Source organism: Boeremia exigua (genome assembly GCF_020726555.1).
Source record: "Boeremia exigua strain MPI-SDFR-AT-0100 chromosome Unknown C7974scaffold_10, whole genome shotgun sequence".
In the NCBI taxonomy this organism is placed as follows: Eukaryota; Fungi; Ascomycota; class Dothideomycetes; order Pleosporales; family Didymellaceae; genus Boeremia; species Boeremia exigua.
The window spans coordinates 1,031,277-1,052,617 of NW_025763527.1; the positions used below are offsets into that span (position 1 = coordinate 1,031,277).

The window sequence follows — 21,341 nt, forward strand, 5'->3', positions numbered from 1 at the left end:
AGCTGGACGCCCTGTGTGGTTACCGCCAGCTTCAGGCTTCACTATTATGCAAGTAAGATTCGCCGGTGCCTGAATCTGCGGTACCTCTCAGGCTGCCATTTTCTTGACCTGAAGGCTCTTCGCTCGCTCAGTTCGTTTTCGAAGCTAAACGCGAATGCTGGCTGCCGGCTCGTTCGACCCCGCAACGCGCCCAGGAGGAACAACAACAGCCTGGTCGCGCCAGAAATCAGCCCTTGACCCAGGAGATGAGCACGTCACTCCCTTTCAGAGGGAGTCATGTTCCGTCCTCCTTCAACACAGGGTCCAATCCAAGTCTGGGGACAGGATCAATTGGCGCTGCTTCGAGCGCAGGCGCAAGTCAAGACCGGCTCATAGTAGGCGCCGATCACGAAAGAATCATCATAGCCGTCGACTTCGGAACTACCTACTCGGGGGTTGCAGCTGTCTATTCAGCGACCCCGGATGATATCGACATTATCAAGACATGGCCGGGTGGCAACGGTACGCTACCTTCACCTATGAGGTGTGGATGAATGCCTAAGTACTCACGCAACATCAGGAATCACCTCCGACAAGGTCCCTACCGAGATAGGCTACTCCGAAGCACCGCCGTTGAACGACTCAACGTCCTCCCTTGAGGCTTCCTCGAAACCGGCCGCTCACGTCAAGTGGGGTTTCCAATTCAAACCCGAGGAAACACGTCTGCGATGTATAAAGTTGTTCCTCGACCGCAATCAGAAGCTCCCACACTTCGTATCGCCGCTCGAAACCGCTGCGCAACTCCGCAAATATGACAAGACGGTCAACGAGGCCGTGACAGACTATTTGTCCCAGATCTACAAACACACTATGGAGACCCTGACCAAGAGATATGGGGAGACATTCATGAGACTGACAAAGGTGCAGTTTGTCTTGACTGTGCCGGCCGTGTGGTCAGACTCTGCGAAGGATGCGACGCTGAAGGCTGCTGGGAAGGCTGGCATGGGGCACGATCTGAAGATTATCTCCGAGCCCGAAGCCGCCGCTGTGTACACACTCAAAGCCATTCAGCCAAACCATCTCAAAGTTGGAGATAACTTCGTTGTATGCGATGCTGGCGGCGGGACTGTTGATCTTATTGCATATAAAATCACACAATTAAGCCCGCTTCGAGTAGAGGAGAGCGCTGTTGGCACAGGAAACCTGTGCGGCTCAGCGTTTCTCAACTATCGCTTTGAAGACCATGTCAAGCAGCGCATAGGCGCTGAACGCTACAATTGGATGCGCGAAAAGAAAGCGAAGACATGGAATATGGGATTGAAGTACTTCGAGGAGTTCGTCAAGCGCAACTTCAACGAAGACGAGGATACCGAGGTCAACGTTCCATTCCCCGGTCTGCCTGATGATGAAGAGGCTGGGCTCGATTCTGGGTTCCTGGTCATGAGCAGCGAGCAAGTCAAGAGTATCTTCGAGCCTGTTGTACACGAGGTCATCGATTTGGTTGAAGGTCAAGTGGATACGATAAGACAAAATGGTGGCCTTGTCTGTGGGATTGTCCTCGTAGGAGGGTTTGGCCAAAGCAATTACTTATATGCTCGTATGAAGTCACATTTCAACAGCGCGCCACCTCCACCCTACTCAGAACGACCGACCCACGCGATCGGCATGGCCTCTACGCAGTCTGTGGAGATCTACCATCCCATACATGCCTGGACGGCAGTCGTAAGAGGGGCAGTGCTTCGAGGTTTGGAGGGCAGTATGGTTGTCAGCCGAAGAAGTCGATGGCACTACGGCACGAGTTATGCCACTGTGTTTGACGAAGCAAAACATCCAATATCCGACAGGTACTGGAGCCCTCTTTGGGAGCGGTGGATGGTCAGCGATCGAATGCAGTGGCACATTGCAAAAGTACGTCTACCGAACGACTTCAACCACGAAATGACTAATAGACACAGGGCGCTCAAGTCTCCGAAGCACAACCTATCTCGTTCCACTACACACGCAACTTCCGTCCCGGTCAGTCGCTCATTGTTGAGGACGATCTGATTGCTTGCGATATGGATGTCGCACCAGAGTCCTTCCGAAAAGGCCTCATCAACGTATGCACGCTCACCACAGATCTGAATATTGTACCGAAGAGTCTTTTCACGCGCTTGACAACCACCAAAGGTGTTGAATTTGATAACCTGGATTTCACGCTCGACATGCGGATAGAAAGCGCAGGCCTAGTCTTTGAGCTCAAGGTCGATGGTGTCAGATACGGAGGCGTAGAAGCGAAGTTCCATTGACAGCTGCTACGCGACATGGACTTGATCCCGAAAGATATGATCAGGCAGGTGTGAAAAATAAAACCGGCGTTGTCCCTCGTCCGCCATAGAGATGGACAACACCCTGGTGGAGCAGTTGCAACAATGAGGTTGGTAGCGATGCCTATGCTGAGCATGTAGATATTGTGTTGGATAAAACTCAACACTTCCGCGACGTTTTCATCTCCACTGTAACCAGCGTAAGCGTACGATGTGTTCAGGGAGCTTTGGAGGGAGAGAGAAATACAGGAACGACCTCGAGTCACGACATCGAATTGATTTCAACGAGCGACTTTAGGAGAAGGGCTTGACATTGCTAGAGAAATAAATAGAGCTGCACATATTGGCGCTTGATAAATATCTCCAAGCGGACACAATGAGCCAAGTGGTGGGCATCATCAGATATTACTGATGCATGAATGTGAAAACGCGGTATGTAAAAGAAGCAGTCACAGCCTGCGCCAGACGTGGACGACCAGCGATCTCTGACCACGGAGTACTTCAATTCGCCCGGTTTACACTTTCAAAGCGTGCTGTGTCCTGCCGTAGAACCATCAAAGGCTCATAAGAATGGCTAATGAGATGATGTGACATCATGCACGCGTTGATGATTGAGTTCATTGCGCGCGTCGTGGTACCTTGCAATTATTTCAAGGGTGCTCGTCCCCTCTAATGTGCCCACCTGCATTCGCTCTTGATGTTCTAGGTGTACAACAGACCGTCATGTCCGTGTCAAAAGTTTCTCCCAACGTCACATTGACGCGCTGCGCAACGCGACTTCGTGACGTCAGCAAACAACACAGTCCTCGTTGCATATCGACTGCAACGCAACTTTTATCCTTCCCAGAACATAGGAATTCTCTCAGATCTTCTGTACTGGCCCAGAAACACGCAAATCAAATCTCGACCCAATCGAATCGCACCTACTTCACGATGTCGAACAACGCAGAGCTCCAGCAGTCCAACATCTTCAATGTCAAGGACAAGATCGCCCTCGTTACTGGCGGAGGATCAGGTATTGGTCTGATGATCACACAGACTCTTGCTGTCAACGGCGCCAAGGTCTATATCGTCGGTCGGACAGAGGAGAAGCTCGAGAAGGTTGTCGAGGTCCATGGCCAGGATATCTCCGGGCAAATTATCCCCATCGTCGGAGATGTTCAAACAAAGGATGGTGTCCAGTAAGTCTCCCGGTCCTGTCCTACACCAGATGCATAAGAATAACGATGCCAAAGGAAGATCCTGAAAGAAGTCGAGTCTAGGGAGAAGTACTTGGATATTCTGGTCAACAATGCTGGCATTGCGTACGGCAAGACAAATTCCAAGGTCGAGAGTGCTGAAGAATTTGCGAAGAACATGTTTGGCGATACCAGCGAGAAAGCGTGGCTCGATACCTACCAGACCAACGTCGTTGGCCCATTCCTGATGGTTGGTGGTGTGTATGTGCTGTGAGTACACAGCTAACGTTTGTCAGGGAACCGCCTTCCTTCCTCTTCTCGCAAAGGGCACCGAACAAACACACGGATGGTCTTCCACCATTGTAAACATCTCTTCGATCTCGGGCCACATCCGCATTTCGCAAGACCACTTCTCTTACAATGCAAGCAAGGGTGCCACCATTCATGTCAATAAGATGCTCGCAACCGAAATCGCAAAGAACGGCATCAAGGTTCGCGTCAACAGCATCGCACCGGGTGTCTTCCCTAGCGAGATGACCACACAGGAGAGCAGTGATAAGACTCAGAAGTCTGAAATGCCGAAGGAGAAGAAAGAGGGCCTTCCCGCCCAGCGTCCGGGTAAGGACACCGACATGGCGCAGTCGATCATGTTCGTTGCTACTTGCCAGTACCTGAATGGTCAGACGATCACTGTGGATGGTGGCTACTCTTTCCAGGCCGGAAACTAGGAGCGCTCAGCATTTCAGCTCACGGACGAGCGACACATACTTAGCATAGCGGGCATCGGGATCTGACCCGAGCGGGTACGAAGCAATGAAGTCATGAATAAGCCGCGTCTATCCACTTCAGTACATGCCTTGCAAGCGGCACGATAAGCTAACGCCCCAAAGCTTCTTGCCTGATGATGCTGGGCTCAGGAGAAAGAGTCATGATTAGGCCGTGATTGGCCCCGGCCACTAGCGCTTGGCGTTTGCTTAACTTTTCGGCATTGACGGGTCCACTCAAGCTCCTCCACCTCGTAAGTCTTCGCATTTTCATTTTCTCGTGTTGATCAAGATAGAACAGTCGCGCCGATGCACAGATGCCTCCATTAATCACGCAGTGTTGGTCGCCACCAGTGTCTTACAATGTGATGTGCTGATGGGTAGTAAACCCTCCTAAATCTTGCGTAACCACCAGCGAACTTCTTCGTTCTGGCTTGATGAGACGTCACCTCGGCCATGAAGCTCGCCGAAGGCAAATTTCCGAGTCAATGGGATCTGTTTTGGAAGCCCAATGATCCCTGCAGTCAGGAACAGCCTTGCCGTTTGACGTAAACTGACAGCCCATAGCGCCCGCTAAGGTTCAAAACGCTTAACCTCGCTGGAAGAACCTTGTAAGGTGTCCATCAAGCCAACTGCTCGTGGTAGTGATTGGACATGCAAGATAGGAGCGACAGTAACAATACGGGGTCATCTAAAAATATGTCTACTTAAGAGTGCTGCCCCAGACGCCTTGTAGGACTCGTTGTTGATTACATCTCGTCGTCCTACCATCACATACTCACTGCATTCATTCGCTTGAATACCCAAGTCTTTCGTTACAGAATAAATTATAGTCATAATGAAGTTCGCCGCTGTCGCTATCTTCTCCCTCGCTGCGGGTGTCTTCGCTCAAGTCGACCCCGAGCACTGCGGTCCTCAGTATGGCAACTTGGTTTGCAAGGACAACAACTGCTGCTCTCAGTACGGATGGGTATGTCGTCCCTAATCCACCTATCCCGGATGTACCCAACTAACCCATCACAGTGCGGTAGCACCAAGGACCACTGCGATGCCTCCACCTGCCTGAAGTCCTTCTCTGCCCCCGGCTCATCCTGCGCACCCAAGGCCTCCACTACAATGAAGACCACCACGAAGGCCTCCGCACCCACATCTCCCGCGCAGACCTTCCCCGCCTCAGTCCCCGTCATCGACGTCTGCGGCCACGCCCAGGGCGGCGTCACCTGCCCCGGCGCCGGAGCCAACGGCTACTTCTACCGCTGCTGCTCGTCTGCCGGCCACTGTGGCCCCAAGAACGATATCCAGGACCAGTCTCTCTACTGCGGCGATGGCTGCCAGGCCGGCTTCGGAAAATGCGACACCCAGAAGGCTCCGTCCGAGCCCACAGTCGCCCGCGGCGCTGATTCCGGCGAGGGCGAGACTTGTGGCCCGATAGTAAACCGCAAATGCCAGGCTGGATTGTGCTGCTCTGGATCGAACTTCTGCGGTACCGGCGAGGATTTCTGTGGTGCTGCCAACTGGTGCCAGAAGAACTGGAGTGGATCGACGAACCTGTGCAAGGTTTAGACAGGCGACGACGCATTACGAGTGAGGTACATAGTGGAGAGATGCGCAGCAGAAGAATCCAATGATAGAAGCGGATGATATAGAAGAGACTCGGTTCTCGGTGCAGACTGTTGCTTGTGGCTGGTCGCACGCCAAAAAGAAAAGCAAAAAACCACATGTACATTCCACACTGGTGCACCCGCCATCTTCGCCCATTTGTAGTTCTGAACTGCTCTGAGACTGATCCCGGATTGAATTGACCAGAATGTAGTTGAAGCTCATCATGCGATGTCAAAGCTGCACCTTCCACCTTCCCTCCACATGGCAATTACCATCACAACGTGTCGTCACCACGAGCTTCTGGACAACAGCGCATATAAACGTTCAATGAGGGCATTGCCAAATGACACACAAATCAATGGCATTATGTGTGCTGCTATCTTCCAGTGGGTGTTGGCGGTGTCCGTCTTCCTGTCGGCATGGCGCTTGGAGGCGTACGCGTCCCAGGCAGACGCTGCCCGCCAGTAGGGAAATTCCTGGCGCTGAGGAAGACGCCTTTGACTGCTCTTATATCCTGCTTCAAAACATCTATCTGATCTGTCTTTCCATCTTTCCCCGAAGGCAGACCATAATTACTGCCATACATTCCGTTCATACTGGAGTAATATTGATTTTGGTAACTCATGTCATTGAGATAAGTGGTCAAGTCTGACACTTTGGTGTGTAACGAGTCGCGAGAGACAACGCTGTTCGATCGATTGGTGACGAGTTCGTTCAGATGCGATTTGATGATCTTTAACCGGTTTTCTTGAGCTGTAACCATGGGATGGGCATCTGCCACTTCGAGCGAGGGGCGCCGTGACAGGTTCGGCGTGGTTTGTGTCCCGTAGTCGCGGTGATACAGCTCGGTGGGATCCGAGTCTGCCTCTGATACATCGTCTCCGATCTCCGAAGTGGTCTTCTTCACTTTGCTGGCTGGGTCTACCGAAACAGCTCCACCAAGCTTCTTATTGAACTCCACCAACTGCTCCTGGGTATGTGCGGCGAAGTCGTGTCGCGCTTCAGCAAGGTTGTACGCCATCGGTGCAATGATGTACTTGGACAAGCCATACATTGTAGCCATCAAGCCTCCTGCGATGTATGCTGTGTCCACTAGGCGTTTAGTTGTCACGAGCGGTGGTGGTTTCTCGGTCTGCGCAAGAAACTCAGGATATGTGACGATTGGTGGTATCTCGCGGGGCTGTGGCGGAGGTGCGAACGATCTTTCGACTGCTTGTGGTGACGTCTAAAGCTGTCAGTTCTGAAGCTTTAAAGATGGTGTGCGCAATTTGTAAGCTCAACGTGCAAGTGGTACTTACTGTAGACCAGGCTCGAGCACCGACTTCTTCCAGATCTGAGAAAGCATCCTCTTGTACCGGATTCCCTAGCAACGTTTCAATGTCCTCGGCTGACACGCCTTTCGCCTGCAAAAACACGGCCTTCTTCTCTCGTGGCGCATTGCGGATGTTTGGGTCTTCGAGAAAGCGCGAGGCTTGCGCTAGGAGATCCGTACTTTGATGAACCTTCTCAGTGATGTCTTGGCTACCAGGTTCTTCTGCGACAGGTTTTGTGCTGTCTTCCGCTGCGTTTTCTGGCTTCGGCTGCTCTTCCGTGGACAGAGTTGGTGGATCGGTAGTTGCTGTTCGCTGCCAGGCAGGGATCGATGGCTTTGACATAGCTGCGTGACTTTATGGTGTAGTTTTGAAGGTGTTACACAAGTATTGCAGCGACAAGCTGAACGTGTCTCTGCGCTATCGCGTGCGTGATGATGTTCGGGAGCCATGGCTGGACCGAGGCAAAAGCTCCCACGGGACGCCTTTCTATTTTCGTACTAGTGCCGTTCGGCTGCAGTTCATCACAAATACGGACACGTCTCGACGAAGCCAGCAACTGGCAATCTCTTCGCATGTACTCATGAATGGGATGAATTCATCTTCATCGCTAATACCATAATACCAAAAACCTACATACAAAATATTGCACAATCCCGTAGAACCATATGTCTTATTCATGATGGACAATCTGTTGAGCAGCTCAAGCGTAAATCCAGTACTGTGCCTGGTACTGCACAGTGACTACCTCTCCTTCTGATCTCCCCTCACAGCTAGTTGGCGCAAGCCCACCGGCAGTATTCAGCCTGTAGATATACTTGACTTGACTCGTGGAGCTTGATGCCTGCGCCTGCAGCCTAAGCCATTTGATATCAACACTCGGGTTTGGGGCAGCAACCTCCTCCAGCTTCTTTGACTTCGTATTTCCTAGGCTTGGGATCTCGAAATCGGGTGTCGTCAAGTCAGCGAAGAAGTGGTTGCCAATGGCTGCTGCTTGGACCAGATTGTTCTGCGCTATACTGGGGTTGGCGACCTCACAAGAGGCGTCAAACAGCTCAGCTATGGCGCCAATCGATGATGGTGTCGAAGCTGGTGTTGCACATGTGTAATTTTGCGTGCCTTGTCCATGGGCAATGAGAATCAGGCGCAGATCTGGCGAAGGCGGCGTGAGAGAGTTGGCAGGTTGGGCGACGGTGCTGAGGTCGCACGCTTCGGTTCCGTTCGTTGTGCTGTTTTGACGGGTCCGGAAAGGTGCTGCGATGACGAGCGGCAGTACGCATGAAGCGAGAAGGCTGGAGTAGAGCATCTTGCAAAGTACAACCGAGTATTAGATTACAGCGAGGACAAGCAAGTGTCTATTGAGCGTAAATATGGCTACCAGAGCCTATGTAGAAGAAAGGATGATAAAGAGATGGCTGATGTGGCCGTGTGTTGTGTAGCTCAATGCAGGTCCCCGGGTCAATATATAGGTCACCACTGTGCTACGACGATTCTGATGCTACAAATTGCGGCACGGCAGCCATCCTGGTCACGCCGAAAGGACTGAACTTCAGACAAACAACGAAACTCTCCTGCATGTTAGCCATGTTTCGCTGCGAAGGATGTGACTTGGGTCAAGGTTATTCAGCAGTGATAATTCCCATGTTAGATGTAGTTGGAGGGTTTCATGTATACAAGTTGGTGTCGGTCTTTGGTGAAACATTCCCGCCTTCTGGATGGAGGCTTGTGATGACACGAACTGGCAGCTGTTGACAAGGTGTGCTCGGACGCTCGCTTCCCGCAGTCTGATCGATAGTCATCGAGTCGAAACATCGCTGCTCAACGCCTGTCAAAATCACACAACAGCTCGCATGCTGTTCGCTTTGACAGATTGCCTGGAATCTGGTGTAGATTTGGATGTTGCACATGTCCTCCTATGGTTTTTGGATTTTGCTTCGTGTAATTTGAGAAACCACATAGAGGCTGCTAAATAATGTTTGTTCTCTCTCAGGCTCTTGTGAAGTTTTGGAATATTCGAATGAAACGGTACCTGCAGATTTTCGAAACGCGGGCTGGAGGAGGCTTGGGAACACGAGGGTCGCGCGTTCTGACACGGTCGACTGAAGATCTCGCAGTTGCCATTTTGCCGTGCACCCGTGGTCGCGTCTCCGGTGAACAGCGAACTCCGCTCCTCGTCCGTACTGGAGGCCGCCGCGATGAGCGGATGCTCCTCAATCAGGCTGACCTAAGGTCAATCGAGCCACTAATGACACTAACCCGCATTCTCCACAGTCTCCAGACTGTTCTAGCCGACTTCGCCAATACATACTGTACGTACAACGGCATGCGGTGCCTCCGATCATCCGCTCTTTCGTGTGGCAACGAGGGGTTTTTCGAGATGCGGGAGTCGGCGTGACGCTGGCTCGCGAAATGCTGCCTCAAGATGACGAATGCAAGCCTGAGTGAGGACACGAAAGACGCGCTGACGCACCCTTCGGCGCCATGTGCCTTCCGACGGGCAGAAGGGTGACGCTTTTGTTTGGCTGGCAGTTGCAGGAACGCGCATTCGGCTAGTGCAGATCTTTTGGCCGTACCTCCGCCCCAGCTACACGCAATACGCCACGACTGAGATCTTAGGTTTCAATATTGTCATTGCAGTCTCTGTTTTCGACACGCCCATCTACCGCCACCATGGCTCAAGCTGAGAGAAGAGTCAGTCTTGGAGAGCTCATCCGGCACGCAGGCATCGCCCCGGCCATTACCCGACAACCGTGCTTACCTGCTCCTTCTCACCCAAGTACTCTTTCAACCGACGCAGACCGTACGCAAGCTCGAGAGATCCTAATCAAGCGGCGGCAAAAGAACCCAGAGAGCAAAGATGCCGTTTTGAAGCGTATCTTCAAAGGTTCCAAGGAGAAGGAAAAAGCTCTGGACACCACCCAGTGGGAGTTCTCTCAGGACGATTTGGATCAGGCTTTGTCTGCCGTAATTCGCAATCCCGATTCTAGTCCTGGACTTGTTCAGGCTTTCCTTAGCATGGGTGCAAAAGTCAATTTCATCGATGCGTCCGAAAAGAAAAGAACCAAGAGCAACACAGCCAATGTCAGCCTTCGGCGTCGAAGCACAGTGTTACAACAGGCTGCGACTCTTCGCAGAGCAGATGCTGTCAATCTCCTGGCTAGCTCTGGTGCCGATCAGACCACTCTAGACGAGGGGCTGAAGGCTGCTCTCACTGCACAGGATCAGGTATGCATCGAAGAATTGTTGCGGCACGGAGCGGATCTGAATAGATTCCCCAACGCACTCGCCGGCGCCATGCAATCGAACGACACAAACTACGTTCAACTGCTACTGAAAGCGCCCAAAGCGCTTCGTCCTGAGGTCATCGCATCCTGCCTTCCTCTGGCAGTCCGGCAAAACTCCACTCAGATTGCATCTCTCCTCATAGGCTACGGTGCTGACCCCAACTACGATTCAGCCAATGCCCTGAACACGGCGATCGGTAAGGAAGATTGGGAGATGACTCTCACGCTGGTGTCTGGCCCGAGCACTCTCAGCCCGCAGAATCTACAAAGACTGCTCGATACCGTGATGCGGTTGCGGACATGCGCAGCAACTTTGCGCTTTTTACAGCTGCTGTTTTGCTGCGGTCTGCCTCCAGCCAGCATTGGTCTCCCTGATCTCTTGATCTGTCGGGTACGAAAGAACGACACCGCCGGCTCGAAGATGATGATCGAACATGGCGTTCCCACTACAACAAATGAAGCGGAGTGCCTGACACTGGCGATAGAAAACGCGAATTGGATCCTGGTTGATGCTATCGTTGATACCCCAATCGACGCTCAACATGCATCGGCTGCGCTTGCTGCCCTGCCACAAGTTATTCCTATACCCGATAGGTTGCATATGATTCAACGCCTACTACACAAAGGTGCTGGAGGCCGTTCGCTTGATCGGTGGCTCAACCTTGCAATCAAAGAGCATGATGTGTCTCTGATGGAGCTTCTTCTTAAGGCAGGAGCACATGTTGACGCACAGGCTGTCTCTCTAGCTGTTACACAGGCTGACGAGTCGACATTACTCCTGCTCTGTAGTCACAAGCCCACAACCGCCTCGACTTCAGAATCCCTGCCCTTGGTGTTCGATCCCCAGGGCCGAAGGCATTCGAAGACACTGGCACTGTTAGACATACTGCTCGCACAAGGTGTTGAGGACCTATCTGCACTCCAGACGTTACAAATCGCGATTCAAGGTGGCCCGGAGAACACAGACATTGTGCAGCGACTAGTCACAATTGACTCACAACTTCTTGGTCCAGCTTTCGAATACACTATAGCACTTGAAGATGCCGCCAAGAAGATGCCACTCATGGACACGCTGTTGAAGCTTGGCATTCCTCAAGAAGCCCTTGACAAAGGGCTGACTGCCGAGACGAGACTTGCAGCAAAGAACAAAGACCTCAGCACCACCACAGTGCTCATGAGGCGGGGAGCTTCTGTGAGTGGCGATGCTTTGGGGATTGCAGTATCGTCTAGAAACCAATCGCTAACGAACACCCTTCTTAGTGGGACGCGCCTGCCCTCACGATCTGACTCTACGAGAGCTTTTCGTACACTATTCCTCGAGCGAGCTTTACACGATCAAACAGTCAGCACAGACAGCACTCTGGCCATCGCTCAGCAGCTCCTGCAATGCGGTGTTGAGCAGCCCGCTATCGATGCTGCTTTGCGAGCTACGCTTGACATCACAAACGATATCTCGCGTATGGGGGTTTTCCTCGACCTTCTGCTACGGCATAATGCAAATGTGAATAGTGCGGATGGCGTCTGCTTTCTGCTTGCAGCTCAGATGCACAATCACTCCGTCTTCGAAAAGCTTTTACTTCATCAACCCAAATTTGGTTTTGTCATCTCGGCGTTACTCAATTCTAAAACTTCAGACCAAGCAGTGGTCACTCTAATGAAGCTCTGTTTCAAGCATGGGTGCATGTCCGAGGGGAGAGACCTGGTCCCACTGGGAGACCGCAAGGTCTCAGTGCTCATGCTGGCGATGCAAAATTATCCTCGAAATGCAAAGCTTCTCAAGCTATTTCTCGATCAGGGCTGGAACCCAGAAGTAACCATTCGCGATGTGATTGATCCAAAGAGTGGCGAAGAGACCATTTCTGCTCTATTGTGGAGTTTGCTACAACCTCAGAAACGTATCTCGGATCTTGTTGTACGCGAGCTTTTGGCTGCCGGCGCTTCCGTTACCCTAGCCTCTCCGGCATCAGGCATGACACCACTTTCAATTGCCGCACGGGAAGGCCGGAATGATATCGTTCAGGCGCTACTCGAGCGTGGAGCCGACCCCTCAGTCCGGGATAGCTGGAATCGATCTGCACTATTCTACGCTAGCAGTACTTCGGCTACATCCACGACAGTCCAAAAATTGGCAGCAAAGACCTTGAAGAACGATGGCAGTCTTCATGAGGCATCACGCTGCTTACAGCTTGATGCAGCAAATATCCTGATAGAACAGGGCCATAGTGTGAACTACCCGTCTCGTCTTCACCAAGGAAGAACACCCCTGGGCGAGCTGTGTCTTCATGCAGAAGCATCCAGTGGACAACAACGGTCTCGAGTGCGAAACTTGATAAGACTCCTCCTCGATAATGGAGCAGATCCGCTCTTCAGAGCTCGTAACGACAAATCAGTTTTAATACTCGCACTCGATAATGCCAACAGCTCTCTCCTCATCACCGAAGCCCTTCTTGAGACCGAAGTCTGGGAGACCGTGAACAATGAGAGGCACGTGTACGAAGCCTCTGGTCTCTCGTACTCACCCCTTTCGTATGTGGAGCACATCCCAGCGCCGCATCGCACATCTAGCAGATCCGAAATGATCGAACTACTCCTCGACAAAGGCTGTCAGCCACGCTTCTACTCATCCACCGCCGACCAGCCTTCTGGTGCCATCGGCATACCAGCTCCAATCGCGCGTCTCGTCGATCGGCAAAAAGAACACGCCCTCGCTCTGAAGCACGCAGAACACACACACGAACACACCCGTACGCTCGAAGAAACAACGCACCGCGACATCCTTCGCCGCCAGCGCGAGCAGCAGGACGCCGAATTCGCCTCGCAGACTGCCGCACAAGTGCACTGGCAGAAGCTTGAGCAGCAGAAACACGATTTTGAGGTTCAGCGAGTGCAGGCCGCGGAGCGAATGAAGAGGGCTGAGAAGGTGGCGTGGCACAATCTGATGATGGAGCAAGAACGCGATGCGGCAGCTACGCGGCAGAAGGCAGAGGAGAGGAAGGCTAGCGCGTCGTTAGCTCATGAGACCAGAATTGGAGAGCAGAGGAAAGGCGAGCTTGAGCATAGAGCAGGTGTGGAGAGACGAATGTTGAGGGAGAAAGAGGAGCTATATGAGAGGAATGTTGCGAGGCAGAAGGAAGTGACAAAAAGGTTAGATGAGAGTGCACAACTGCATGCAAGATTGAAGCAGGAAAGACCTGCGATTGAGGGTTCAACACAATGGGGAACGGTAGATTGATCGATCAACGAATGGCATGTGTGTCTTGGATTGTTCATATGTGCTAAACCGGACTGACTTGCGACAGGATGATCGATCAATATCCTTATAGAGTACGACTGTGCTTTGCCCAGAAATGGCCATTGTCGGACACGCAGCCTAGGGCGTCCGGGGAGATTTGGACGTGTCGTCTGCAATGCGGAGTACCCTATGAATTGGTCGGGCAGGTGAGATCAGCTGCAGAGGTCCTTCTGTGATGCCTTTCTTCCTTCGGGCTTGCTAGGACCTTGTGTCTCCTTGAAGTAGGCTTCCATCGTTCGCATGAGCTGTGGTTCATCGCACTACGATCACGAAATTAGCAGCAGATAACAGGTTTTTTCGCCAGTATCAACCTACAGCTTCAGGGTGGCCTCCTTGCAAACAAGGAGACCCATGGGATCCACGCTTTGCGTCCTCGATCTCTTTCAGTTGGTCGTAGAAAGCATCATTGCTGTCGAGAAAATCTTCCACGGGCATATTCGAGGTCGATTCCTTGACTTCGGCAGTTTCAGCAGCATACGTGGTCTCAACAGCACCATCAGCTGATTTCTTCTTTTTTTTGTTCTTGCGGTTCTTCTTCTTCTTCTTTGCTGCCTGAGAGCTAGGCGTTCCTGTGTCGATATTTGCTTCTGTATCCGCTGCTGATGCTAGTTGTGTCTCGGCTGCAGCAAGGTCGGCGCCAGCTGCTTTGAATTCTTCAGTTGTAACCGCTGTAAATGATGAGCAAAGATTCTCTGACAATACTAGATGTATGTAGACTTGCCAATCTTGGCTTCAATGGCTGATATGGCCCGATTTACGATATCCGTTTGAGGAGCGTTGGTGATCTGCTCGGTTCTAGAATTGCTGGACACGCTGTGTGACGGGCCGGCTTTGGTTGTATCTGTCAACGTTAGGTGATGCAATGGTGCTATTGATTGGGTATTACCTCGCTGGTTTTGAAGTTCTGCTATGCGCTTGTTGATTGCGTCCAAGTCTTGACCACTATCTTCACAATCGTCACCTTCGTCAAAATCACCCTCATCATAACTCATCTCGTCCTCAACCCGAGGTAGATCAGACCAAGAGAAGTCCGAATCATCTTCTCCATCGCACGCTCTGTTCATGATTTCTTCGTAGTTCTGTACATCCGTTGCCATGTCAATCGGGCCCATCCATGACGGGTTCGGCGACTTGGGACGAAATTCCAGGTCTGGCCACGTGGGTGCCTTCTTTTTTTTCTTTGTTTTGCTCTTCTTCTTCGTAGTTGGGGTAGAAACTTCGGCAAATCGTACACCTAGAACAGATTCTTTCGTCGCACAGTGAGCTTCATCGGCGTGTAACTGCTCAGACGATTGTGCATCCAAATCCTGAGCGTCCTTTTGGGGGATGGCTTTGAGATCCTTATTGGTCACTGAGGGGAATTCGTTGGGGATGCTGACGGTGCCACCGGGTTGCTTACCATCGTCTTCGTTCGTTTTGTCCGCCGCTGGCGCGGCTGGGGCGTTCTTTTTCTTCCCCTTGCGCTTCCCTGGCTTGTCGCGGTTGTCATCAACTGCTTTGTGAGCAACTACAGGAGAAGTTGACGTCTGGGCCGAAGCACTTGCTGTGGTGGCTCCTGTTACGGACGCAGATTGTACCTTATCCGACGAAGAAGGCGCAACCTTTCCGTCTGCTTCATAGTACACTGCAGGTTTCGAGCTGTCGCTGACAGTACTCGACTCGGGGCCGTCTTTCGTCTTGATGGCACCATTGTTCTCGGCTGTTGCAGTTCTTGGAGTAGCCTTACTCGCTGCAATTCTGGTAGCCTTGGCCTTTTCTGCTTGCTCCCTCTCTCTCTTCTGGGCTTTCTTCTTTTGTTCCTTTTCCTTCTTTGCCAGTGCCTTAGCTGGCTTAGAGAAGGGGTGAAGTGACTCGGTGTGTTGAGCTCCACTCTTTTTCGATAGTTCAACCATGGCAGGATCTGTCTTAGGAGGGGATAGGTCATTTTTCGACGCCATTGAAATTTCAGACAGTTGCGGATCAGCAGGCGATATGATAGTTGCCTTCGTTTCCGAGGTGGGCCGCTCGCAGACACCTTTCACAGGGGTGTCTTCTAGTAGTACGATGGTCTCCGAGGCTGGTTTTTCGATACTGGTGACTGAAGGCGTGGAGGCCTTTTTGTTTGCGGTTGAGGTGTTTTCAGCTGCGATCGAGATACCTTGGTCTGAAGTAACGGTATCAGTCCTGTACTCCACTTCTGCTTCTGTAGTAGTTTGCGGCTGTGCGGCAGAGTGGGAGGTCGCATCGTTTGCCACCCCATCATCCAAGACCCCATCTTTAGGGTCAAAAGGAACCGTGGGTGCCATCGGTGGATCAGAAGCACGAATCTTCTCAGCAAAATCTGGCTCGGGAAGACCCTGCTTGGCGGGTTCCCGCTCTACTGTTTCTTCAGTGCAAGACACATCCTCTTGTTGATTCCGCAAGCTGAGCTTCTTTGAGACAGCGTCTTGTTGGTGTTCTGATGTGGGATCAGAAGCGTAGTCGGCTGCATCTGATATATTTGGAGGTGCTGGAGGGGTTGGTGTCACGTCGATCGTATGTCGCTCCTCAGCCAACGTTGGTGGACCCTTCTCTTCGGGTTTAGGCGGGGTAAGGCCCGTGGCTTGCGGCTGCTGAGTATGTGTTTCGTTCGTGGAACAGGTTCGTGAAGCTGTATCCGAAGTTGAGATGCACTCCATAGCTTGCGCTGCAGTGTCAGCCGGCACCGCTTCCGTGAACCCAGTATTTGCCTCCTTGTTGGGCGACGCCTGGCGCTTTTTTGGTTTTGTCTTTCGTGCTTCGGGACTACCGGCGGTCGTCGAACCTTGCTGTGGCTGCTTGGTCTTCTTCTTTTTGGGCACGCTACTCCTGACATCCTGCGGAGAGTATGACTGATTCTCACTGGCAACAGTGGTCTCCTTACTGATGGAGGGCGCGTGGCTGTGGGAATCCCCGTTGTTGGGATTGCTGGTGTACCTGGAGTATGAAGAAGGCCCCGCCTCGACCGTATCCCGTGGTGACACCTCCACTGTCTTCTGAAAGAACCGCTTAGGAACTGTGATCGAGACTGGTATTCCACGAATGGAAGGGTCGCGAACGACGATACCCTGTTTTGCAATTGCAGCACTCGAGAATCTGTTTTGTCAGCATGAAGTGCGGGAACTCTGATCCATGAAAATAACTGACCCGACAAAGGCATGTTTTCGGCCTTGACTATGTGCAGAGCTTCTAATGGCGGTCGACGTAGGTTTGACACCAAGCTTATCAAAGAACATGGTTTCCAGCTCGACAGCCTGTATGTCATCCGGCAAGTCTTTCATGTAAAGCTCGTTCACAGTCTCGTTCTGAGGCCCAATCCAACTGACGTCGCAACCATGATCTCGGTCTTGTGTGATTGCGCGATCGTTCTCTTGGTAAAATCTCGGTCCTGGCCAGCGTTTGCCACTCGAGTGTGGTAAGCCGGACCGGTCGTTCGTGTATTGACCCTGGTATGGTTTGCTACCTGGGAAGGACGCTTTACGCTGACGGCCATTGTGGTGTTGCATGTTCTGTTGATGGTAGGTCTTGCCGGAGTACCCTGTAGATCTAAAAGCTGGGTTGCTGCCCTCGTACGGATCGTACAAAGTGTTACCACTGGTGTACTGCTGAGTGAAACGACCATCGCCTGGGCGCGAAGGGTCCATGATTTGCTGCGACATACCCAGGGGATAGTACATGTTCGTCATATCTCCCATAGGTGCAGCATACGGTACACCTTGCGAGCTCGAAGGCTGCCGAGGGTAGCTTTGTGTCAGCGAAGGAGTCCGCATCGTGTGAGGAGGCATCATGCCAGGTTGCATAGCTCCATGAGGTTGTGGTTGACCTGCAATCATACCAGGCGGCATGGGGGTTTGCTCGTAAGAGAATGGCGCCATGCCTGGATGAGCGTAGCCCATTGAATAGTTCATCGCCATTTGTGCCTGGCTGTATCGCGGCGACTGCATGATTGGCATAGGGCTGATGTGCTGACGAGGGCCAAGTCCTGATGGGACACGAGGCATGTTCTCTACATACTGACTCGATGGCAGAGCCGGGTTGTGTGTGCCAGATGCGGAGCGTCGCGGTCTATTTCTAGGTACGTGCAGGGCAGATTGGGCAGCGTTTGCACCACCTGATTGCTGACCTGGATTCATCTGAGTCCTGTGCCCTGTGATCCAAGGACAGCTGCCTGTTATAGGGTCAACAATATGATTTGGGTTCTGCGGTGATGTGCGATCTAAGTGCCATGTGGAGACAAGTTGTGGACCAGACATCGAAGCTGCTCGACCGATGACACGAGTTGCTGGTTCTTCCGAGTTAGCTGTAGCCCGAAGTCAATGGTGCTGCAGCTTGACTTACCATGTTGCTCAGTTGCCGGTGCAAATGGACATGTCGCTGCTGTCACCGGAGTATGAGTGATTTTGGATTTGACAGCGTCCTGAACTCCCATGCTCGAATGCTCAGGAGCACTTGTTGCACCCTTGAGTGGCAAGACCGTACCCATGACCGCAAGCATAGCTGCACGGATGATGTGCGCGACATGCCAAAGGAAGGTAGGAGGGTACTCGCGCATCTCGTCGCCGATGAATATCTTATCCACAATTGAGAGGGGATTGCTCTTATCGTAGAGCTCGGCCATATTGCCGCCAACAACAGGCAAGCGTTCAGGGTGCATCTTGGACCAGTGCTGCGCGTACTTCTGCGCTCGAACGCCATTGTCGCGCTCAATGAACTGCAGGACCTGCGTGCAAAAGGAACTTGTCTCGAGGTGAATATCTTCCTCGTCCCAAAGATCGGCGATCTTCCACCCCGCATGTGGAAAGATGCACAGATATTGGTAAGGGTATTTGTTGCGCCAGAAACCTGCAGCGGTGACCACGTCCCGAACCATATCGCTACGTACAATGATGGGGGCATATGGCGGGCCCTGGAGCTTGCGCATCGCTCGCCTGCCAAGATCTGTGCTGAATATCGCACTCCCACGGCCCAGCCGTGGCCAGGCATGTTCAGTGGAGGACAAATGGGGCGAAGTGACAATCTTGTCATGATCTATTGGTGATGCTGCTGATTGCTCTGGATCTAGGGATGCTGCCTCGTCGGTCAAGCGCGCTGCCGCGGTTGGCGGCGGGGCAAGGTCGCCCATACTGGCAGGAGGAGGAAGAAGTAGACGAGCAAGCCTGAAGTGAAATGGAATGGTAGAGGCTTCAACCGTGAAGCTGCATATCTGAAGACGCCGTACGCCAGAGAGACAGAAGGGATCAGATGTAGGCTGCTCACAGATTGGTAGAAGGTGGCGGTTGCTGGAGGGTGAAGCTGGGCCTTGCTGTTGACCGAAAAAGAAGCGACAGCCTTGGCAGGTGAAGGTGAGAGAACCAACGGCGCGTGACCCAGCCAATCAAGAGACTATGCCGACGGCCACGTACGTTATACAAACGTTTCAAGGCCGAGAATGCAGCGAGTGACTGCTGTTGCATACAAAAGATGATCTATGGGAAGATGAGACAAACAAATTAGAAAAGAAGGCCGAGCGGCGGGGAGGTACGTAGAAGACGCGCATGGGACACTAAAACAATCGAGCATATTGTACAAGGAGATCATTAAGGAAAGTCACACAGCCGTTCTGCAGGTATCCGTTGCCTAGTCGTTTGGTACTGCCGACTAGAGTAGCGGTGAGGGTCCTCGCAGCTTTAACTATACATTGGCCTAAACAGAAGAGCTGGCGGATATGACTTAGAATACCAACCTCGTGGGGGTTGCTTTTTGTCAGTCTATGTGTGCTATGCTTTCCTATTTCTTCTCGGATGAGATGTTCTTCAACAGACTGAGTATCTCGGACTCGTTGTCACCAGCGACTGCAAGGAGATGGTCAGCGATCTGTTGCAACACAAAAGAGAGCGCACAATGCACATACCAGCCTTGCCCTGATTCCAATCTACGACGAGTGGTCGCTGGAACGTACTTCCGTCTGCCTTCAACCGCCTCAGCGCATCTGTCTCATCTTTTGCTCCCTCAACGACCCTGCCAACAGCACTTGGTCCACCCAGATACTCCAGAATGCTCTTGAGCTGATCTGCCGTCGGCGGGGCCTCCGTTACGTCGAGCTCGAACTTGCTTTGCGCTGCGTTGTTCTGTGCATCGTGGGAACTAGCCTGGTCTTCCGTGGCAGTCGCAACGGACTGGGCGTTTGCTTGCTTCAAGATGGTGTGTGCACGTAAGGAGGCCTGGCTGGAGGGCTTGTGGAAGAGAGTCACGACGTTCTTTGCGCCATGCTGGGAGATGTCAGTAGTGTGCGTGAAACCCAACTGATGACAATCTTACCTCGCCGAAGAATCGCTTGAACATCTTGATTATGGTTTGGTGGTACTGGGTTGGTGGATGGAGTTGTTTGTTTGATGGTGGAGCTTGGTTGTCGCGTAGGCAGCTGATGAACGGCTGGAGGTGACGTAGATTGCATGGTCGGAGCTTCATGCCTGAGGCGCACAATTGGCCAACCGGATCAGCAACCCACTCAACGCCATCTGCTAGACATTTGTGTTCATGCGGGGATATGCATCTTGTGTTCACGACGTATGGAGCAAATGGGCATGTTCCAGAACCCATGTTTCAGCATTTTGGTTGATGATGGTGGCAACTCTCCATCCTGCAATCGCGATTTTGACATGCATACATGTCATTGCGCACGGAAGACGACAGCTTCGAGTCACAAAAGACTAGATTTCATGATGTAGCCGTGCAAAAGCCGAAGATACATTTACGCCACGGATATGCCCCATCATTCCAAAGTGTGGGATCTTGCTGCTGTGGGATGGCGTGCCATGGCGACGCCCACCTCATACGGAGTCCCACTCCCTCTGATCCAGAGTCATAGCCAGCCCGAAGAAACCGAATTCATGGCAGAAACATCTAGCTCATCGTGCTCGTTCCGAACGCCCTCCCATTGTCGAGTTCCTTACGAGGTGGGGTTGGGGTTCATCTGCGCCTAATCAGCATTTAATCATTTCGCGACAAGAGCAATGTTACTGACCTTCCTCTTGCCGCCGGTCATGGTGACGTTGACGAAACGGCGGGTGTAAGTGAGCCTCTTCTTGGCGCGGCCCTTAGGGGTCTTCTTCTTCTCCTGGGGCTCAACCTATCTCGAGTGTCAGCCTGTGCTAACCACCGTCTTCCCTCTGTGCCGCATCCTGCGCGATCAAAGTGCGCTGTGAATCAAGGTGTTGTGACGAGTCGTTCGGTATTGTAGTCGTTGCGCGTGTAGTTGTGTGAGGGTTGAAGGCTTACCTTGGCTGGGGTCCGTTAGCAATCGTCATACATGTTGAATCGTGGGGTTGAGACTTACGAGTCTGAGACTTGACCTTTCCGGCACGAGCGAGGGATCCGTGAACCTTACCCATGATTGCGGTTGATGGGTTTGATGAGTTGGCGACTGTTGGTTCTGTGTGGCGAATCGCACGTTAGCTATGTTCTACCGGCGGAGAGTCGTGTGCGAGCGGCGCAAAAGGTGTTTGTCGCAGAGTTCGTGTGTAGCGTTCGTCGGGTGTGCGTTCGTGCAAGTGGAATACGTACAGATTGGCGGTGCGGTCGTGGGTGTCGATGACTGGCGGCGGCGATGGTGTGGCAGGAGCGAATTTGGCTGTGCCCTAGCTCCGTAAG

The 21,341-nt window shown here is 52.3% G+C and overlaps 9 protein-coding genes across 9 annotated transcripts; 4 read left to right on the plus strand and 5 right to left on the minus strand.

Moving 5' to 3' along the window:
- Window positions 1-245: 245 nt before the first annotated feature.
- C7974DRAFT_436160 (uncharacterized protein) lies at window positions 246-2,267 on the plus strand (the record flags this gene model as incomplete). Its single annotated transcript, XM_046145112.1, has 3 exons — window positions 246-501; window positions 560-1,887; window positions 1,935-2,267. 3 exons carry the CDS (start codon window positions 246-248, stop codon window positions 2,265-2,267), a joined length of 1,917 nt encoding a protein of 638 aa, XP_045994086.1.
- A 381-nt stretch (window positions 2,268-2,648) lies between these two features.
- Window positions 2,649-4,358, plus strand: C7974DRAFT_400914 (uncharacterized protein). Its single transcript, XM_046142551.1, has 3 exons — window positions 2,649-3,466; window positions 3,521-3,713; window positions 3,760-4,358. The coding sequence occupies exons 1-3, from the start codon at window positions 2,958-2,960 to the stop codon at window positions 4,189-4,191; spliced, it is 1,134 nt and encodes a 377-aa protein (XP_045994087.1). The 5' UTR covers window positions 2,649-2,957; the 3' UTR covers window positions 4,192-4,358.
- Window positions 4,359-5,065: 707 nt separating this feature from the next.
- Window positions 5,066-5,790, plus strand: C7974DRAFT_317240 (uncharacterized protein; the record flags this gene model as incomplete). Its single annotated transcript, XM_046138593.1, has 2 exons — window positions 5,066-5,197; window positions 5,251-5,790. 2 exons carry the CDS (start codon window positions 5,066-5,068, stop codon window positions 5,788-5,790), a joined length of 672 nt encoding a protein of 223 aa, XP_045994088.1.
- A 415-nt stretch (window positions 5,791-6,205) lies between these two features.
- On the minus strand, window positions 6,206-7,484 carry C7974DRAFT_416146 (peroxisomal membrane anchor protein conserved region-domain-containing protein; the record flags this gene model as incomplete). Its single annotated transcript, XM_046143960.1, has 2 exons — window positions 6,206-7,054; window positions 7,128-7,484. 2 exons carry the CDS (start codon window positions 7,482-7,484, stop codon window positions 6,206-6,208), a joined length of 1,206 nt encoding a protein of 401 aa, XP_045994089.1.
- A 237-nt stretch (window positions 7,485-7,721) lies between these two features.
- C7974DRAFT_37634 (uncharacterized protein) lies at window positions 7,722-8,778 on the minus strand. The gene has a single exon (XM_046140268.1). The coding sequence runs from the start codon at window positions 8,443-8,445 to the stop codon at window positions 7,843-7,845; it is 603 nt and encodes a 200-aa protein (XP_045994090.1). The 5' UTR covers window positions 8,446-8,778; the 3' UTR covers window positions 7,722-7,842.
- Window positions 8,779-9,809: 1,031 nt separating this feature from the next.
- C7974DRAFT_364939 (ankyrin repeat-containing domain protein) lies at window positions 9,810-13,655 on the plus strand (the record flags this gene model as incomplete). The annotated part of the gene is made up of 1 exon (XM_046139814.1): window positions 9,810-13,655. The coding sequence occupies one exon, from the start codon at window positions 9,810-9,812 to the stop codon at window positions 13,653-13,655; it is 3,846 nt and encodes a 1,281-aa protein (XP_045994091.1).
- Window positions 13,656-14,060: 405 nt separating this feature from the next.
- C7974DRAFT_37655 (uncharacterized protein) lies at window positions 14,061-16,547 on the minus strand. The gene has a single exon (XM_046140282.1). It carries the CDS (start codon window positions 16,370-16,372, stop codon window positions 14,417-14,419), a length of 1,956 nt encoding a protein of 651 aa, XP_045994092.1. The 5' UTR covers window positions 16,373-16,547; the 3' UTR covers window positions 14,061-14,416.
- A 2,931-nt stretch (window positions 16,548-19,478) lies between these two features.
- Window positions 19,479-20,033, minus strand: C7974DRAFT_416150 (thioredoxin-like protein; the record flags this gene model as incomplete). Its single annotated transcript, XM_046143961.1, has 3 exons — window positions 19,479-19,543; window positions 19,603-19,960; window positions 20,010-20,033. 3 exons carry the CDS (start codon window positions 20,031-20,033, stop codon window positions 19,479-19,481), a joined length of 447 nt encoding a protein of 148 aa, XP_045994093.1.
- A 607-nt stretch (window positions 20,034-20,640) lies between these two features.
- C7974DRAFT_416151 (uncharacterized protein) lies at window positions 20,641-21,082 on the minus strand (the record flags this gene model as incomplete). The annotated part of the gene is made up of 4 exons (XM_046143962.1): window positions 20,641-20,664; window positions 20,716-20,820; window positions 20,913-20,974; window positions 21,028-21,082. 4 exons carry the CDS (start codon window positions 21,080-21,082, stop codon window positions 20,641-20,643), a joined length of 246 nt encoding a protein of 81 aa, XP_045994094.1.
- Between the last annotated feature and the right edge of the window lie 259 nt (window positions 21,083-21,341).